This window comes from Drosophila biarmipes, chromosome 2R (genome assembly GCF_025231255.1).
Source record: "Drosophila biarmipes strain raj3 chromosome 2R, RU_DBia_V1.1, whole genome shotgun sequence".
In the NCBI taxonomy this organism is placed as follows: domain Eukaryota; kingdom Metazoa; phylum Arthropoda; class Insecta; order Diptera; family Drosophilidae; genus Drosophila; species Drosophila biarmipes.
Genome location: NC_066615.1, coordinates 5,706,366 through 5,722,678, shown reverse-complemented (window position 1 = coordinate 5,722,678; position 16,313 = coordinate 5,706,366). Strand labels below are relative to the sequence as shown.

The following is a 16,313-nucleotide window of genomic DNA, read 5'->3' as shown; positions in this document are numbered from 1 at the left end:
GTGGATGTGCCAGCGAATGGGTCGGGGCCAGAAACTTTCAAAGCGCTCGCATTGCATTTTGGGCTGGGAGCAAAAGTTTTCAGACCCCGCACCCATGCACACACTCATAAGTACATATGTATTTATGACTTGGTTAACAATTCTGGCCACTAAGCAATTTTCCTTCCCTCGGTTCGCCGTAAAAATGGGCAATCCAATCGATTATCGAATCGAGCGAGTGCAACCTGGCCTAATTGAGTTCCACGAGCAGAGAGAGTCCCGTCGACTCAGCAGTTCGAATTCTTGGAGGGAGTTCTGAGCAATGGTACCAATCGAATGGGGCGACGAAAATCCCTTCACCTTACCCTATTCATTTTGATACTTTGGATATCATTCTCAGAGCAATTTTTACGTTCCAACAAGTTGTAAGACAAAGAAATTTCTGCAAAATTAGCCGTCACTTGCGGCCAACGAAATCAACGAGAATGGGTCTGAAGCGCTTTGTTTCAACTCTGCTGCGCAAGTCGCCGATCTGCCCGGCGGAGCCCGGAAAGTTGGCTGCCGGCTGCCCAGCCGTGTTCGCCGAGGACGGCATGTGGAGTGCCAAGTTCATCGCCCGAGCTGACCCGGCCAGGATCCGCGGACAGGTCCTCAAGCAACCGCCCGGCCGCAAGGACGCCGAGCTGACGCCCTCTTTTAGACTCCCACGCAAGCGTTCCTGGCTGCAGAGGCGCATGGTTCCCTCATAGACAGCGTGGTCAAATTTCCAGAATGCCAAATCCGCAATCCCAATTTTAGCCGCCAGAGCGTGGCCGTTGTCCAGAACATGGCAGTTGTTCAGATTCACGCATTGGTTGGAATTAAATGATTCAACATTTCAATTACTTGTGAATTTGCTGCAGTGTTTCTTATTAAGTTGTGACATAAACAAAGGGGCAGTTGGACGTTTTGGAAAATCTCGCTGCTGGGATAAGACACTGATGTTTTTAAAGCCCCACGACTTTAAATTTAATTTTGGAGGTGTCAAAGAAAAGAAGATAAATAGCTTTTTCTCTCGATTCCATCGATTATTAGATACCCGTTAAGTTAAATAGAGTGCGAGAGAAACGGAAATATTCTTCCAGGAAATCTGTTTTTTTTTTTTACTAGCGCCACCTAGCACAAACTGGCAGCACCTAGCGCCACCAAGCATGAAGCACCAACTAGTGACCCCCATGTGGTGTGCAATTGACTATTGATCATATTTGTCTCTAACTTTTAAATGAATCGTCAGACTTCGATAATTTTTTGCGTGTAAGTGGGTATAGGAATACAATCTCATTTAAATTAAAAAAATATATTTAAAAAAATATGCATGCCCTTTACTTTACAAGTAACGTGAATATGTATTGCATACTTTTTGACGCCTTTACCAGAGATTTTAAAACTCCTGATATTTGTTGAACCCTCGGTTTGCTTATAAGCAAGTGATCCTTGGAATTTGTGGTGTTATACAAAGTAAATAAATCGTTTTAATCCGGTGAAAACAAAATTTAGTACTTTTGCGAAAACTTTTCTCCCAGAGTAAATACCCAAGTAAATAACTTTTCTTTCCATTTATTCGCTGCACACCCAACTCCTTTTCTGATGAGACTCAATGCAACTTTTGTTTACCAGCTGCTGATTAACAATGGCGGCAGCAGGAACCTTGGCTATATGGGCATGTCTGGGTTCCGAGCCCCCTTTGCAGAAAAAATTATTATGGTTAATGCTCGTGCCGTTGCAGTGCATTGTCGAGTTGCCCGTCCCCCGACTTCTTGCCTTGTTGTGCAAATATTTTACACGACACACGAGCTGCACAAAGCCAAAGCTGCACAAGCAAAAGTAAATTATAAGCAAAGGCAACAATAGCAGTAGCAGCAGCAACAGCACGAGTTGCAACAATGATGCAGTGCCATGTTGAAACGCAACTGATTGTGCGCGAAAACTTTTTGTTGATGCCACGCGTTGCAAAAAATGAAAACTGGAAAAATGAGAAGATGCTGGAGTAACAAAAAGACATCGCCCGGTTTTCGGTTAACATGACTTATTATTTCGGGGGCGAATGTGGGAGTGGCAGTGTGGACTCAGGAGTCAGACTTGCCAACTAGTTCAAGATGAAGTCCTAGTGGAAATGGATCACAGCGAATGCCACGAAGATGAAGGCTCTGCGGTTTCTCCTTTTGTCATGCGTCCCACAAGACAAACTAATATGCGAATGCGATACCCTGTAGGAGGATAAGGGAGGGTGGGCAAAGAAGGTATTAATTAGCTTAATAATTTATTTTATTTTCACTCTGTTTTATTTTCACTCTGAAAAAGTTATAAAATCAAAAGAGATTTGTAGGTATAGTCGAAATCCTAAGCTATGTGATAAGGGATATGATCATTTTTTTCGATATTTTTTAATTCGCTTTGAATTACATCAGGGTCTTGTATATTTCATTGGTAGATATTTTATACAAATAAAAATGTCCAATAAATGAACCTGATAGTCTTTTTGGGATACAACTTCGACTCTCATTAATTTGTAAGGGATCTGGAAGGAAAATATAAGCGGTACTAAATTCTTCGCCACCCTGTTGCTTGCCCCCTGATTGTCTTGCCTTGTTCCGAGACTTACTTTTGTGTGTGAGTCGGCCAAACAAATGAGCCGCGACTTTGCCAGTGTTTCGGGCTCCTGCTCGGTCTTTCTTCCCATCTTTGGGCCCTTTCTCCCGCTTCGTCTTTCTTCCCAGTCGCGCTCAGCATGGTGCAAGGTCTGCATTAGTCGGTGGAAGTTGGATGCCCGTCTTTGGGGCGCTCTATTCCATTCCTTGCTGTCGGTTTTTGTTTTTCAGCTGGCTTTTGTTTGGCTCCTTGTTGCAGATTTCTTTCGTTCCCGCTCAGGACAAAGTGGGTCATGGGGTCGTGGCGTGTGCAAATTGCAGTTGCCAGCGGGGGCGGTGCTGTGTTCTTAGGTTGGGACTGGGTTGCTATTCTTGCGGTTGCACTCGCTGTGCGTGCGCCGACATGTCGACTTTACATTTTCAAATAATTCCTGATTAAGCAGTGGGAGTGGGCCTCCACCACCTAGGGAAACGCCACGACCCCCGCAGTGTGACAAACGCAATGGGTGCAGCACCCGCCATCTGTCCGTCCCACTTCCGCTTCCGCTTCCGCTCTCCCTGCTCTGTCCCTTTCCCTCTGCGTTGGTCTCTTCATGGCAACATGCTGACATATTGCGGGGCATAATTTACCGTTGTTCCCGCCTGCTATTTCTCTTCCTCTGGCCACACTGTTTCTGCACTTTTTCTGATTCCTCGCCTGTCGCCGAGTGCAACTAATTTTTGTTTGTTCGCGAAAAGCCACCAAGATTTATGCTTGAGGAATTATGCCTTAAAAGTTGAGCATATGTCTTCGTTGTTGCGCACGGGCTTAAGTAATTTAATACACTTTAATGCCGGTTCACTCCTACCTCTTACTCACATACAACTCTTGTTTGCCATCCCTTTCTGCCCCACGCATATAATGTACATTTAGTGTATGCGCATATAGAGGACATGCATTACGAGAGTTAGAGTGGGATAGAAGTAGGGGAGAGGGGGTCCAGGGTGAGCAGCAAAATGTTCATAAAAATGCAAATGGGCGAAATGGTGGGGGAGCGGGATATCATAATGAAAGAGCCAGCGAAAAGAAAAGGCTAAAACACATTTGAGCCAAAGGTTGTGCACTGTGTGTGAGTTAATGTGTTACTGTGTCCGTGAAAGCGCGTCACTTTTTGCGCTGACATTTTAAGTGCATCTTTGTGAAATATTTAAACAAAGAATAATTACACACGGCATTACGAACTTAATGCGGCTGAGTGCATAAAATACTCATATCCATGCAAATAAATGTGCAATTGCAAGTGCATACATAAGCGATTTGTGTGGGGTCACAGGGCAGCAAGGTGAAGGTTTATCGGATTATTGGCCTACAAGGTGGCTCTCCGCATTCCTTTGGGACTTTGGAATTAAGGCTGATGTAAAAAAACTTTTTTAAGTTTCCCTCAAAATTTCAAATTATTTTTTAAAGGACTTTATCTCATTCATGTTCTAAATAAACAGTCAGTTGGGTGGATAATTCGGGCAGTAAATAGTTAATTTACTGTAACAATAATCCCTTAAATCTACTTGAAATTGGGTATAATAGTTGCGGTCAAATCTTGACAGGAAAAAAATAAATATGCCTAAAGTTTACTGAAAATTTACGAAATTTTTTAAATTATTTATTAGCAATATTCTTGAATCAAACAAAGCTTTTATGTATTTTTAAAACTACCAGATAGGCACAAGCACTTATCCGTGACTATATAAATTAATAACACATTTTAAAACTTTTCGAATTTGAGTTGCAATGGCCTGTCCAAAGCTAAAGAAATCTTGGGTCAAATCCGAAAAAAGCATCCCTCGTTCATGGCTAATAGATAACAATACTTCGGTTTGGTGAACATCTTGGCCACCTCCCTGGTATGTAAAACGATTTTAAATTAACGATAGGCCGTACAAATTGGCCAGCATGTTTGGCTGCAATTGCATCTTGGGAATGCCAACCTTCAGGTTGACCCACCCAGTTTTAGTTGTCCCTTACCTCCACAGCTGAGCGCTTGTTGTGACAAGGACTTCGGGATGGTTACCCATGGCTAAGCCAAAGTTATGGCGATTGCAGTTGGAAGTGTGCAGTTGCGCACACACATACTCACGGGGCAGGGAAAATCAGTTTGAAAATTGAATTCGAGTGCAGCAGAGGGGATGGGAAAAGGGTTTCCAGATTGGGCTGCCGGCATACCAGGAACTCAACTGGAACTCCGCTGGCTGAGTGGACCCGAAGTGACTTTGTGCTTGCCATTGACTAAAACAAATGGGCTCCACAACATCTTTTACTGTCAGCTGCAACTTGTCGCTCTGTCCATTTGTGTGTGCCACTCCTGCTCCGGTTGTATAAATAAAATAAATATTTATATTGAAATGCAACGCAATCGAGCGCAACAGAATTGAATTCCGGAGCTTTGCTTTTGGCTTTTTATGCCCTTTGCCTTTCGGCCTTTGACTTGTCCGCAGCTCTAGTAGCTGGCCAACCGAAGGAATAACGATCCGTAGATGGGCAGATTGGGTCCAGGTCCGAGATGAGACGGCAGCGTTTTAGTTCCTTAAATTGAATTTTGCGAACTTTGTTTGGCATTTAATTGCATTGCAAGTTGCGTTGCAATTCCAATTGATTCCGAATGAGCTGAGTGCTGCAGGTGAAGCGCTCCCGAAGACGATTCAATCCTTTCAATTGGATTATCTTTTAGGGCGTAATGCGAAATAGTTTTGCTGTTAGTTAGTTGACACAACTTATGTGAATTTAACATTGTTTGCTTTAGTTCAATGGGCGGGTTGACTGAGCAAACTGAAATAGTGTCTGCAGAATAATTCAGTGAACCAATAATACCCTTGCAGGCTTACTAATCCCTCGAAAGCCCAATTAAATAAAACAAATTAAAGTCTGAACTGGGGAATTCAATTTAACTGGCAACTGTGAAATAATTAAAGTTAAGTAACTCGATATATTTTCAGATTTTCACAGTCCACTAGATGAAATTGTGTTACAGCAGTATTAAGTTTGGGTCATTCCATTGTCGTGGTGTTAATTGCCAATTCAAAATAAGATTGAAGGATTTTTGTAGAATATTTTAGTTTAATATTGTAAATATATCCGTACTTAAGAATAATTCAAATGTGACCACTCATTAGGAAGTTATGACCAAATAGGTGGACATAGAATATAGCCTAGTTTACCAAATGGTGCTTCAATAATCACATACATTAAGTAGGAGTAATACCCACACTTGAGCATCTGTAAGAATGGCATCAATATATTAGACTTATGGATATTGTGCTACATTTAGACTTAGTACAGAGAGTAACATGTTAGCCAGACCACCGAATACCTGGTTGCAGGCGAACTCCACCCAGAAGAGATGCTCGAAAACATAAAAAAAAACTGATAGACGATACTTTTAGTCTTAACTACTAGTACTTAACTACTGGTACTTACTATAACATATATAAGCCTACCATTGAGTGTGAGTCAAATATACGCACCTATAGCACTACAGCCTTCTCTCAAGCTCTTAATATAAAAACTTAAAGTCATGGGTATAGAAAAAGCATAAAATAAATTGATGAAAATGAGTGTTCCTATAAAACTATGGGGTTCGGAAATACTTTTGTACGATGTATAAAAGTATGAAATATATATATTAATCGATAAATTGAAGCATCCTTTGCCCATGCTTATAAGATATTTTTCCCCAGAGACAGAAAAAAATGTTTGCGAATTTTAAGCATATGCAATTTTTTTGCCACACACTTATAAAATATAAATGTTTGTTCTTTAACTTCTGTTTAGCTTTTCCCGTTCTGATATCTTGGATTTCAGGGGTTCTAGGAGAGACAGGAAGCGGAAAATGTCCATCGTGCATTATGCAGAAGCCGTGGGGAGGAATATAAAATTACATTACTCAACAAACAAAGCAACAAATTATCATTTAGATAATACTTTTTAGTGCTTTTCAGCACTCCCTCTTCTCCGGACGTCCTCGACTGCCTGCCTTTCACTTACCTAACGCATGGAAATGTTTTCCATCTGCATGCATTTTCTTTGTGATACCCCTGACTCAGTGGAGCATATCAGGCTATCAGCCCGCCGCCCATGGGAGTTTTCCGCGATACCAGAACATTCCTCATACATTTTTCTGCATTTCTGCTGCGTGGGAAAGCGCGTAAAGTAAAATGTAAGTGGCATGCATGGAAAAAGCACAAGAGAGTGGAATGTGGCGAGGAATGGGTAGCACATAATACGCGGAATAACAAAAGCGGAAAAGTGCGCAAAAGCTGTCTAGAGAAGCTGCCAGCCAAGGGGATAAAAGATGGAGGACGCTTGGCAATGCAAATGTCCCTAATGTTCGCTTATGTCTTTGTTTTTGGGCTTCCTTAAGGAATATCTACATTCCAGGAGAGCGTGTATGCGTCCCCATAAAATTGATTGGTGACAGAAACTGCGGGGTTGTCTCAAACTTCACGAATACAATTTTTGCAGCGCAGCTAATTATTTGCATATTTCTTTTACCTGGCCAGACGTGCGACAAGAACTCCCGGAGTTGGTCCTAATTTGAAAGGTTTTTCCTCTGCTACTTACCCCGACCATGCCCACACTCCCCCTGCTTGCCACAGAGACAAATGCAAATGTCAGCAGAGTGTTGGCAACTTTTTCATTTTGCAACTCTGCCAGGACTTGGGTTTGCAGTTGTCATTTTGCGTTGCGCAAATGTCAAACTTATAGACGCTAAGCCACGTGCCAGAGGAGGACAGAGACCCCTGAAGCCAACTACCCAACCCACCAACCAACCAACCAACCAACCAACCAACCATCCCGCCATCCAACCAGTCACCATTTTCCGATTTTCCACCCATCCTCACCTTGTTGTTACACTGCGTGGCATGCCAATGTTGCACGTTCAAATTAACTTTAATGAACCCAGTTTAGTTGCAAATGAGTTACAGAACTCGAAAAACACATCGAGACGTGTTTAGTGAGCAATGAGCAGGGGAGAAGTAGGGACTTCATTCGGTTGGCTCATGTGGCTGCTTAAAAAGCACTGATGGCTAGTAGTGACCTATCTGTACCCGGCTGCATTTCAATTATGATTTTACATTAGGATGACAGAAATAAAAGCGAATTTGTATATATGTTAAGGGGACTACAAATGATCTTTCAATGAATGAACTTTCAAATTGGTTTTCATTTTTACTACAAAGAAGAATGCTATTAAATTTGAGAAAAAATTATTAAATAAATTTGCAGGATGTCGGGACAGGACTTTCACTTAGACAACTGCCCAACTTCCGGCGCCTTTTACTTTCTGACAGTCATGCTTATTTATGGTTCTGCAAATTAAGAGGAGCCTTTGCAATGTGCCCAGATTTTTAAGCCATAGAAATTTATTGGCCGACTGTGTGCCGATTAGCCAAATATCGAGATTAGGCCTAAATCAGCATCGACAGGCAATCCAATTTCGTGGCGCACGCGAAAAGGCTTATAGACTCGCTGCTTGGCGTTGGTGGTTCGTTGACTTTTCTGGGCGGTGGGCCAACATCTAAGAAAAACACGAATTGAAATAACACCAAAGACAACTGTGGGCCTGCCAAAAAGTGTGAAAACCACAGCAGCAATCTGACAAAATGACTCTGCGACCGACGAACTGCCCGACCGACTGTTTTGGCCAGGTCTGTTAGTCTCATGTGTGGTTGCTGCGGTCGGTGTGGCAACAAATGCGCATGTGGCAATTGATTTATTCAAATGAAATCGCAGCAAGAAAAGCCAGCCAAGGGAGGTGCGGTCAGCATCAGGTAACTTATGCACTTAGGCCTAAATAAACATCAGGCAGGCTAGCCGCACAACTCAACTGGAACACGTTCAAAGCAGGTGTATATGGCTGAAGAAAAAAATTAAATGGGTACATTTAAGAGCAATTTGGTAATCACTTTTATTGTGGGAAGAAATTTATATTTTTACATTTATGATATTACAGTTTCTAAGTGTTCTCAGCGTAATTATTTGTAACGTTTTCTTTTGTTAATGGTGCTTAGATTTTTCTTAGCTCGATCCATAGTCTACAAAATACAAATCATTATATATGTACATTCGGGTCGTCCAAAAAAGGTACTATATTACTTGGTAATCAAAAATGTTTTATATACTCTTGCAGAGGGTATAATGATTTCGGTCAGGAATTTGCAACGCAGTGAAGGAGACGATTCCGACCCCATAAAGTATGTATATTCTTTCCTTTTATTCTGTCCGTCCGTCTGTCCGTCCGTTTCTACGCAAAACTAGTCTCTCAGTTTTAAAGATATCGGGATGAAACTTTCCCAAAAGTCTTCTTTCTATTGCAGGTAGTATATAAGTCGGAACCAGACGGTTAAATAATAAATAATTTTATTAAATTTAATTCGAAATTCTTAAAAATATAAAAATTGATATTCCCAATATTATAAGATATTATGTCAAAAAACCCCAAAGCTATAATTTGTTTTTTAACTTATAACCTCCTACGCTTGAAAATAACATTTTTTATATGGTTTTGGATTTCGAATTAAATATTATCAAAATCGGACGACTATATCATATAGCTGTTATAGGAACGATCGGATAATTGGTGGGAAATAATGTGAAACAAATTATAGCATTGGGGCTTTTTGACATCTTATCTTATAATATTAGGAATAAAAATTTTTATATTTTTAAGAATTTTGAATTCAATTTAATAAAATTATTGATAATTTTTTATAACTGCAAGGGTATACAAACTTCGGCTTGCCGAAGTTTACATCCTTTCTTGTTTTTTTTTTTTTGATTAGACCCTTTAAATCGTTTTCAAAGTAGCTTAAAAATTACTCATGCGACATTTAACACGACACAGTTGGGTGTTAACATTCTAATCTTAGTCAATACTAGGCAAAAATGGACGACAATTCCAAAATGTTTTCGTTGGACAACTGAAATCCGATTGATACAACGGATTTTCCAACTAAGTCAGGGCCAACCATATGAAAATAATATATTTGCTTAGGGGCAACAGTGCGTATGAGTTAGAGACATTGAAACTAATTCGCAGACCCTAAAACGCATTGTACATTTGGTTCAGGAAATTATTCCTTGCAATACAATTTTGGAGTCAATTAAAATTAGGACTTACTATATAAAATCCTCGAAAATGAAATAGTAAACTCTTTGGTGCTGGTTTTTTGATTTTAGTAAACATTTAATTCAATTTGTCTATAAATATCCATTTTTAATCTTTTTAAATAGCTTAGTTCTTTGGCGTTTTCTTACTTTGCTATTGCAGCCCGATCCACCCCGCCAGCAAGCCGTTCCAGCCCCAGGTGCCCATCTGGGCATCGATCCAGTTGCGGAAGGCAGCCACTTTAGTGTAGACCCCCGGATAGTTGGGATTGGCGCAGCCCAGGCCCCAGGACACGATGCCGTAGAGCCTGGCCGGACCTTCTTCCGCTGGGAAACCCACCAGCGGACCGCCAGAGTCGCCCTGGCAACTGTCGCGACCCGGACGCGCGGCACAGACCATCCGCTGGGTGATGGGCAGCACATGCCGGTAGGCTCGGCGGCATTGATCTGAATCCACCAGATCCACGTCGACGAAGCGAAGTTCCGGCGACACGCCGACCTCACCACTCACACCGCCCTCCTCCTCCGCCTGGTATCCCCATCCGGTGACCACGAGGCGGGTGTTCGCCGTCGGTGGGTCCATTAATGTGGCCAGTGGCACCGGCTGCAGGTGCTCGGTGAAATTGAGCGTGGCATTCAGGATGAGCAGGGCCAGGTCGTTGTCGTGGCTCTGGGGATTATAGTCGCCGTGGGTGATCACCTGCCGCAGGCTGAGCACTTCGCCCCCACCCGCATGTTCGCTGGAGCCCACTCGCACGGTGTAATCACTGCTGCTCAAGGCGACTTCGAAGCAATGGGCCGCCGTCAGTACGAAGTTATGTGCAATGACGGCGCCTCCGCATATGTGCTGTCCGTTCAACTGGACGGACACTTGATAGGGAAATTCGCCTATTGTTGTCACCTCGCCGCCCACAATCCGCCCATCTCCGGTAGTGGGACTGCCGCCGGCAGATGCCACGAGAGCCACTGAAATCCATAAGAATCCCGCTGAGTACATTGCACCGTCTGACTGAAGAGTTCTTCCGCGACACGGCTTTATATCATCGACACTGGGTCGGAACTTATCGGCTTGTCAACAGAGTTTGTAATTAAATCTGTTTGCCGTTCGCCAAGAGGGGCGAAATTCGTCTTATCATTTGCTTACTCAAAAAGGTGTCATAGTCGCGTTATCTGACTTTGACCCAATAACCTTGGTGACTGGCATTATGGGGCTTTTACTTATTTACCCGTGAGATATGTACGAATAAAACATTTAATATATATATATGTTATATAAATTAATTAAGTCCTGATCAACGTACGTTATACTCGTTCTCAAGTTCTTTATATAACCGAAAGAAATAAAAATATTTAGGTAGGAATGCCGAATTTAATTTAGTTATTCATAATAAGCTACAAATTTATAATATTCACCAGAAAATTGATTCTTCTTTAGTCGATAGTAGCTAAGCCACTGATTCTTAATATTGAAGTAAATGAAAAAGGCCATTCATCCGATTAGGAATAAATATGTTTTGTGTGCGTAACCATTGTTAATAAAAGTACACCAGATTGAATACGGAGCTAACAAAATATTTTCAAACTTAAAACCTAAGCCATAAATAAAATCAAAGGACATAGATAAAAGTGTTTTTTCAACATTTTTTGTACGCAAACCCCATATTTTCAAGGGAAATTTCAGCATGCAGAGGAAAACGAAACCCAATTAGATAGGCTGCATAATGTTCAATTACACAGGACTCCACAAATTAAGAGAGCAAGGCCTTGGAAGGAGTAACACAAATCCTCTGCTTGGGCAAGGATAAGGAGTCATATTTCACAGCTGCCTGGTCTGAAGGGAGTGGAAAAGTTGATTCAGATTCAATGAATATGTTAACAACTCAGAGCCAGGCCAAATCCAAGCGGAGACATGTGTATCTGCATTATTTGCATAGACTCAGTCAGTCTACTATTTCATTATGAGATAAAACAACCTGCTCGACTGGCAGTAACAGCAACAACTTATTAGTTTAGACAAAAATGAATTGCATAAATATTCTGCAGAACCAGGGTCCGAGAACCAAGCTCAGCTGCCAGATAGGGGAAAGGACAAGATACATTCGAGGATCTCAGGACCAGGCGAGAGGCAGTGCGGGTAGGCACTAATTGTTTCATTTTGCCTGCCAGACAGCAAACAATTGCGGAATCCACAAATATGTGCTCACTCCAGAGCACATATGTGGTTTACATTTTAACAAAATTCAATTTGCTGCTGCTGACACGTAAGGGAGTGGGTCTCTGCTTCCCCACATGCTAATTGCCCGGCCAGCAATTAATTAAACATGGCAGGAGTTAATAAAATGCAGAGCAAGGGTTTCAGATGTATTCCTTGATTCATACATAATTCACTCGAATCAACAAGAAAGAAAGTTGAATAATCGAATTGCATGTAATGCAGCTCTTTTGCAGTTGCTTTTTGTTCTGTAAATATTCTGTAAATATGATCGATATGCGTTGAACAGATGGTAAAGCACCGAAATTGGCCAACCGAGTGGACACATCAACCCGTTCATTGTAGCTGAAAAACTTCCCTTTTTTTATCGTTAAAAAGTATATACTCTATGCTGGGTAAAAAAACTTATCAAGAGGCTCCGTTTGACCAGAATGTAAAATTCAAATTATTAAAATCGATATAATCTTTTATTTATTTGCATTAGTGTTTCGCAGTCAAGTGCATGCGTTTCAGCTGACCTAAAAACTATTCGTGAAATGCCTAAATAAATATTTAACTTTAGCTTACAGTTTATTGCTTCGTATTTTTTGTAAATAATTTAATACTGTCTTGTTTTTTGTCATATTTTATAAACCAAAATTAAAAAAATATATTATGTTACCGTTTTGTAGCCATGTAAAGGTAATTTACCTCTATTGCGGCTTGTCTTTGTTTTTTGCGCCCTTTTATTGTGGAAATTGTTCGAGTTAATTGCGTGTAATTGAGAATTCTCTCAGAAAATTCGTCACATAACTCTCGTCAGGGCATAAATCTTTGAGTTGGGGAGGGTGCTGAAGTGGGGGTTAATTGCAGGGTAAAGAACATCAATTACCCCGTAAAAAAGCGAAAAGCCAAGTGGGAGAAAGCAAAGACGAAGGAGGCAAGCGGCTGCCGCAGCCCTCGCTCCTCGCACATAAATTATGCAGTCAATTTTTTTGACTTTATTATAAAATGCGTGTTTATTATGCCATAAAAGCGAGAGCCGAAGCGTGGGCGCCGAAAAAGTGTTGAAAAGTGTGGTAAAGTGTCAGTATTAAGCGTGAAATTAATTACAAACGCTTACTTGAGTTAAATATTTGAAGGAAGCCTTAGCGGCGACAACACGGAAAGCGGAAAAGGAGCCCGGGGCCCAAGGCGAGCAGTGAATTCGACCGGACACCACTGTTTTTGCTCAGCACTCGGAGCTGCCGGTAAGACGAGCCACTTTATCAGCCGACACTCCACGCCACTCCACTTCAGCTCGCTTCCCAGGGCTCCCAAATATACTACGACGATATTTTTTCCCGCCTTTTTTCGGACCCCCATCTTCTGGGCTCCCTCTTTTTGTTCGGCTTGAGCGCAAGTTGAACATTTCATTTGTCATGCTTTTTGCTGCTGCTGCCTCTGCTGCTCCTGGTAGCCAGGTACTTCCTTTGCCTTCCTGCGCGACATCATCTCTCTTCCTCCCACGCATATGTTGCGCCAAAAGTTTTTGACTGATTGTCGGGGACAGCAGCAGCAGCAGAAGCAGCAGAAGCAGCAACAGCAGCAGCAGCAACATCAGCAGCAGCAACACCAGCAGCAGCAACTCCAGCAACATCGAAGAAATGCTAAAAAATGTATGCTAACGGCAGCGTCGCTGGCATAGCCAACGGTAAAGTGTTGCAAATAGCTTTTTTGCGTTTTTGAATAATTTATAAGATGTGTTTACTCATGAAACCAAGTGACTAAGTGTTGCCAAGCGCTGGGCGACGAAAGCGGGGCGGTCGGTCGGCCAACTGATGGCCTGGCAAATGAAACACGATAATTTACTTAGGTGCAATGCGGTTGTTCCTGAGCGACAGCTTGAGATATGGCTGCAAATGATTTGACTGGACACTGGACGAGGGCAGGAAAAGCTTTTACCAACAATCTGAATAACTTATGCACACAATCTGCTGCAAGTTGCTTCCTAATCTTCCCCAATCTACCCGCCCCAACGAGCGCCATTTGCTAATTGTGCTCATTATCTGCTAAATGTGCGCAAATTTATGTGACGCACGGAGTTGCCTCACCAACTGATTTGATTACCCGTACGTGGAGCGGGTGCAAGGCCGCAAGCAGGTGGAGGTGCCAGCCGAAATTGAGTTGGTCTACCTGGGCCTACAAAAAAGGGACTTTTTCGTGAGCGCGGGAAAGCTCATAAAACATGTAAAATGCAAAAAACGGGGAAATCTACTTGGGCCCACTCTTTTTTCCGCTCCTGAAGGAGCTCATTAAAAATTCGTAGAGCGTTATATTAAATGTTCATGTTTTGCATAAAGTAATGTGCCCCAAAAAATAAAGGCAACTGGCTACAATGTGATGAGCCCCATTTGCTGTCGTGGGCGAGGTTGGGACTTCAACGTGCCATAGAGTTCCATGTGTGTTCTGCGGCTTGTAAATTTAAATTCAATTGATTCTATAATGGGGCCGCATTTAATTAAGCGATCTTCGGCCATCCAATTCCAATGAGTTGTAAATTGTGTAAGTGCTTAAAGGGACCTGAAATAACAAGACAATAAGGGACTTTAACGAAAATAAATGATACTTGTGTATTGCATTGTTTTCAGTGGCGGATTTAAGATTTAGTTGCAAGGGTATCTCAAAAGTAATGAGTAGAAGTAACTAATTTTTGATTAAATAAATTTGTAAATTAAAATAGCCTTATATAGTGCCTTTTCAACCCCCATATCCGCGCAAAGCGATTGTTTTAAAAAGACCTGGACCATAAATGTAGTATTTTGTCCAGCGAAACCCCGGAATAAAGGTGCGTTTCATGGCAAGCTTAAGTATATGTTTTCGTTAGGCCAATCAAACCTATAATTTGTCAGCCGGAACAACAGCAATGAAAGAGAAAAGCTGCAATATAAACATATAAATCAAATCACAGAGCCACAAAACTAGGCGAACCGAAGGACGGTGGGGTATTTCCAGTAAGTCAGCGACTAAGCAGGAAATGCCATTGAAAAACACGTAATCCTGTGGACGCACACACAAACATACAGTCCGACGATTTGGAGGAAAATCATAGAATTTCATTTCAATGCTTATCATATTTGTGAAATTTTTTCTATTTGCGCCCAGGGGTCGGACGGTGGTCAGCGCATACAAATGCAAAGCGGAAATGACGTGGGGGATAAATCAGGAAATTGCTAAACATCAAATAAAGCTGATACAGCCATGTACGTATTGATGTTCGGAATCGAATCGAATCGAATCGCTTGCCCTATGCTCGCAGGACGAACGTCGGCGATGTCAACAATTCCGAATCATTGCAGTGATGACGGGGCAAACAGCTGTGGCAGTCGTCGCCGTGCAGCTGCAACAAAAAATTCAATTTTGCAATATGACATCCGGCGGCTGGCAGAGCAGACCAGGCCGGGCCAGACCCTACCATCCACACGCCACACGGCGTATACTTAACGCCGCAACGCTTCAGTCAACAGGCCTCATGGCGATTGACATGCCCCCATTCGCCTTTGTTCGCCGGCTTTTTAGCTGCTAATGTTACGTTGGCTCCTGCCAACTCGCAGGCCAACGCCACTGCCGACTGCTTTCGGCTGCTGACTGGCGGTAACTGGATCCCGGATCCTGAACTCTGGGCTCTGCATCTGCAAACGCTGCAGTTTTCTGTCAAACAAGGACTGCCAATGCCCGGGGCTTGGACCTGCGTTGCAGTTCGAGCTCGTGGCGTTAGAGTCAACAGCGAAGCTTTCGGCTATGGCCAATTATGGCCAGTAGCAATTTGAAATTTGATCTCAGAGATGGCAGGAACTCCACGTCACGAGTACTTAGTACTACACCCCGTAGTAATCCCATGGCAATGCCAATAACTTTCAACATTTTAAACAAATTATTTATATCTTTTCTGTATGCTTACTCACCAGTTGTACTTTTTATACCCGTTTCTCGTAGAGTATAAGGAAGCGTTTCCGATCATATAAAGTAAATATTATTTTAATCAGGATCACTAGCCGATTCGATCTAGCTATGTCCCTCCGTATGAACGCTGAGATCTCGGAAACTATAAAAACCAGAAAGTTGCCACGCCCACTCTTACGGCTTCAAACGACCACAAACCCACTCTTAAGCCACCGCCACCATTTTTAAAGATTTTGAGGGTAAATTAAATTTTATTTTCACTATCAGTATCTGTCACTATGTCAAGAATGGTTGAAACCTGTCCATTAAAAAGTTATATGCAAATAAAGAAATTGAGCAAGCCTAAAGAGTCGCTGCTATTATAACTTACTACTAAAAATAAACATATTAAATTAAATTGTCTGTGTCGTAAATAACCTTACATTTTTTAGAC

The 16,313-nt window shown here is 42.1% G+C and overlaps 2 protein-coding genes across 2 annotated transcripts; one reads left to right on the top strand and one right to left on the bottom strand.

Moving 5' to 3' along the window:
- The first annotated feature begins 316 nt into the window (after nucleotides 1–316).
- LOC108029451 (uncharacterized) lies at nucleotides 317–860 on the top strand. Its single transcript, XM_017101701.3, has one exon. It carries the CDS (start codon nucleotides 465–467, stop codon nucleotides 726–728), a length of 264 nt encoding a protein of 87 aa, XP_016957190.1. The 5' UTR covers nucleotides 317–464; the 3' UTR covers nucleotides 729–860.
- A 9,018-nt stretch (nucleotides 861–9,878) lies between these two features.
- LOC108029383 (trypsin alpha) lies at nucleotides 9,879–10,744 on the bottom strand. The gene has a single exon (XM_017101611.3). The coding sequence runs from the start codon at nucleotides 10,742–10,744 to the stop codon at nucleotides 9,902–9,904; it is 843 nt and encodes a 280-aa protein (XP_016957100.1). The 3' UTR covers nucleotides 9,879–9,901.
- Between the last annotated feature and the right edge of the window lie 5,569 nt (nucleotides 10,745–16,313).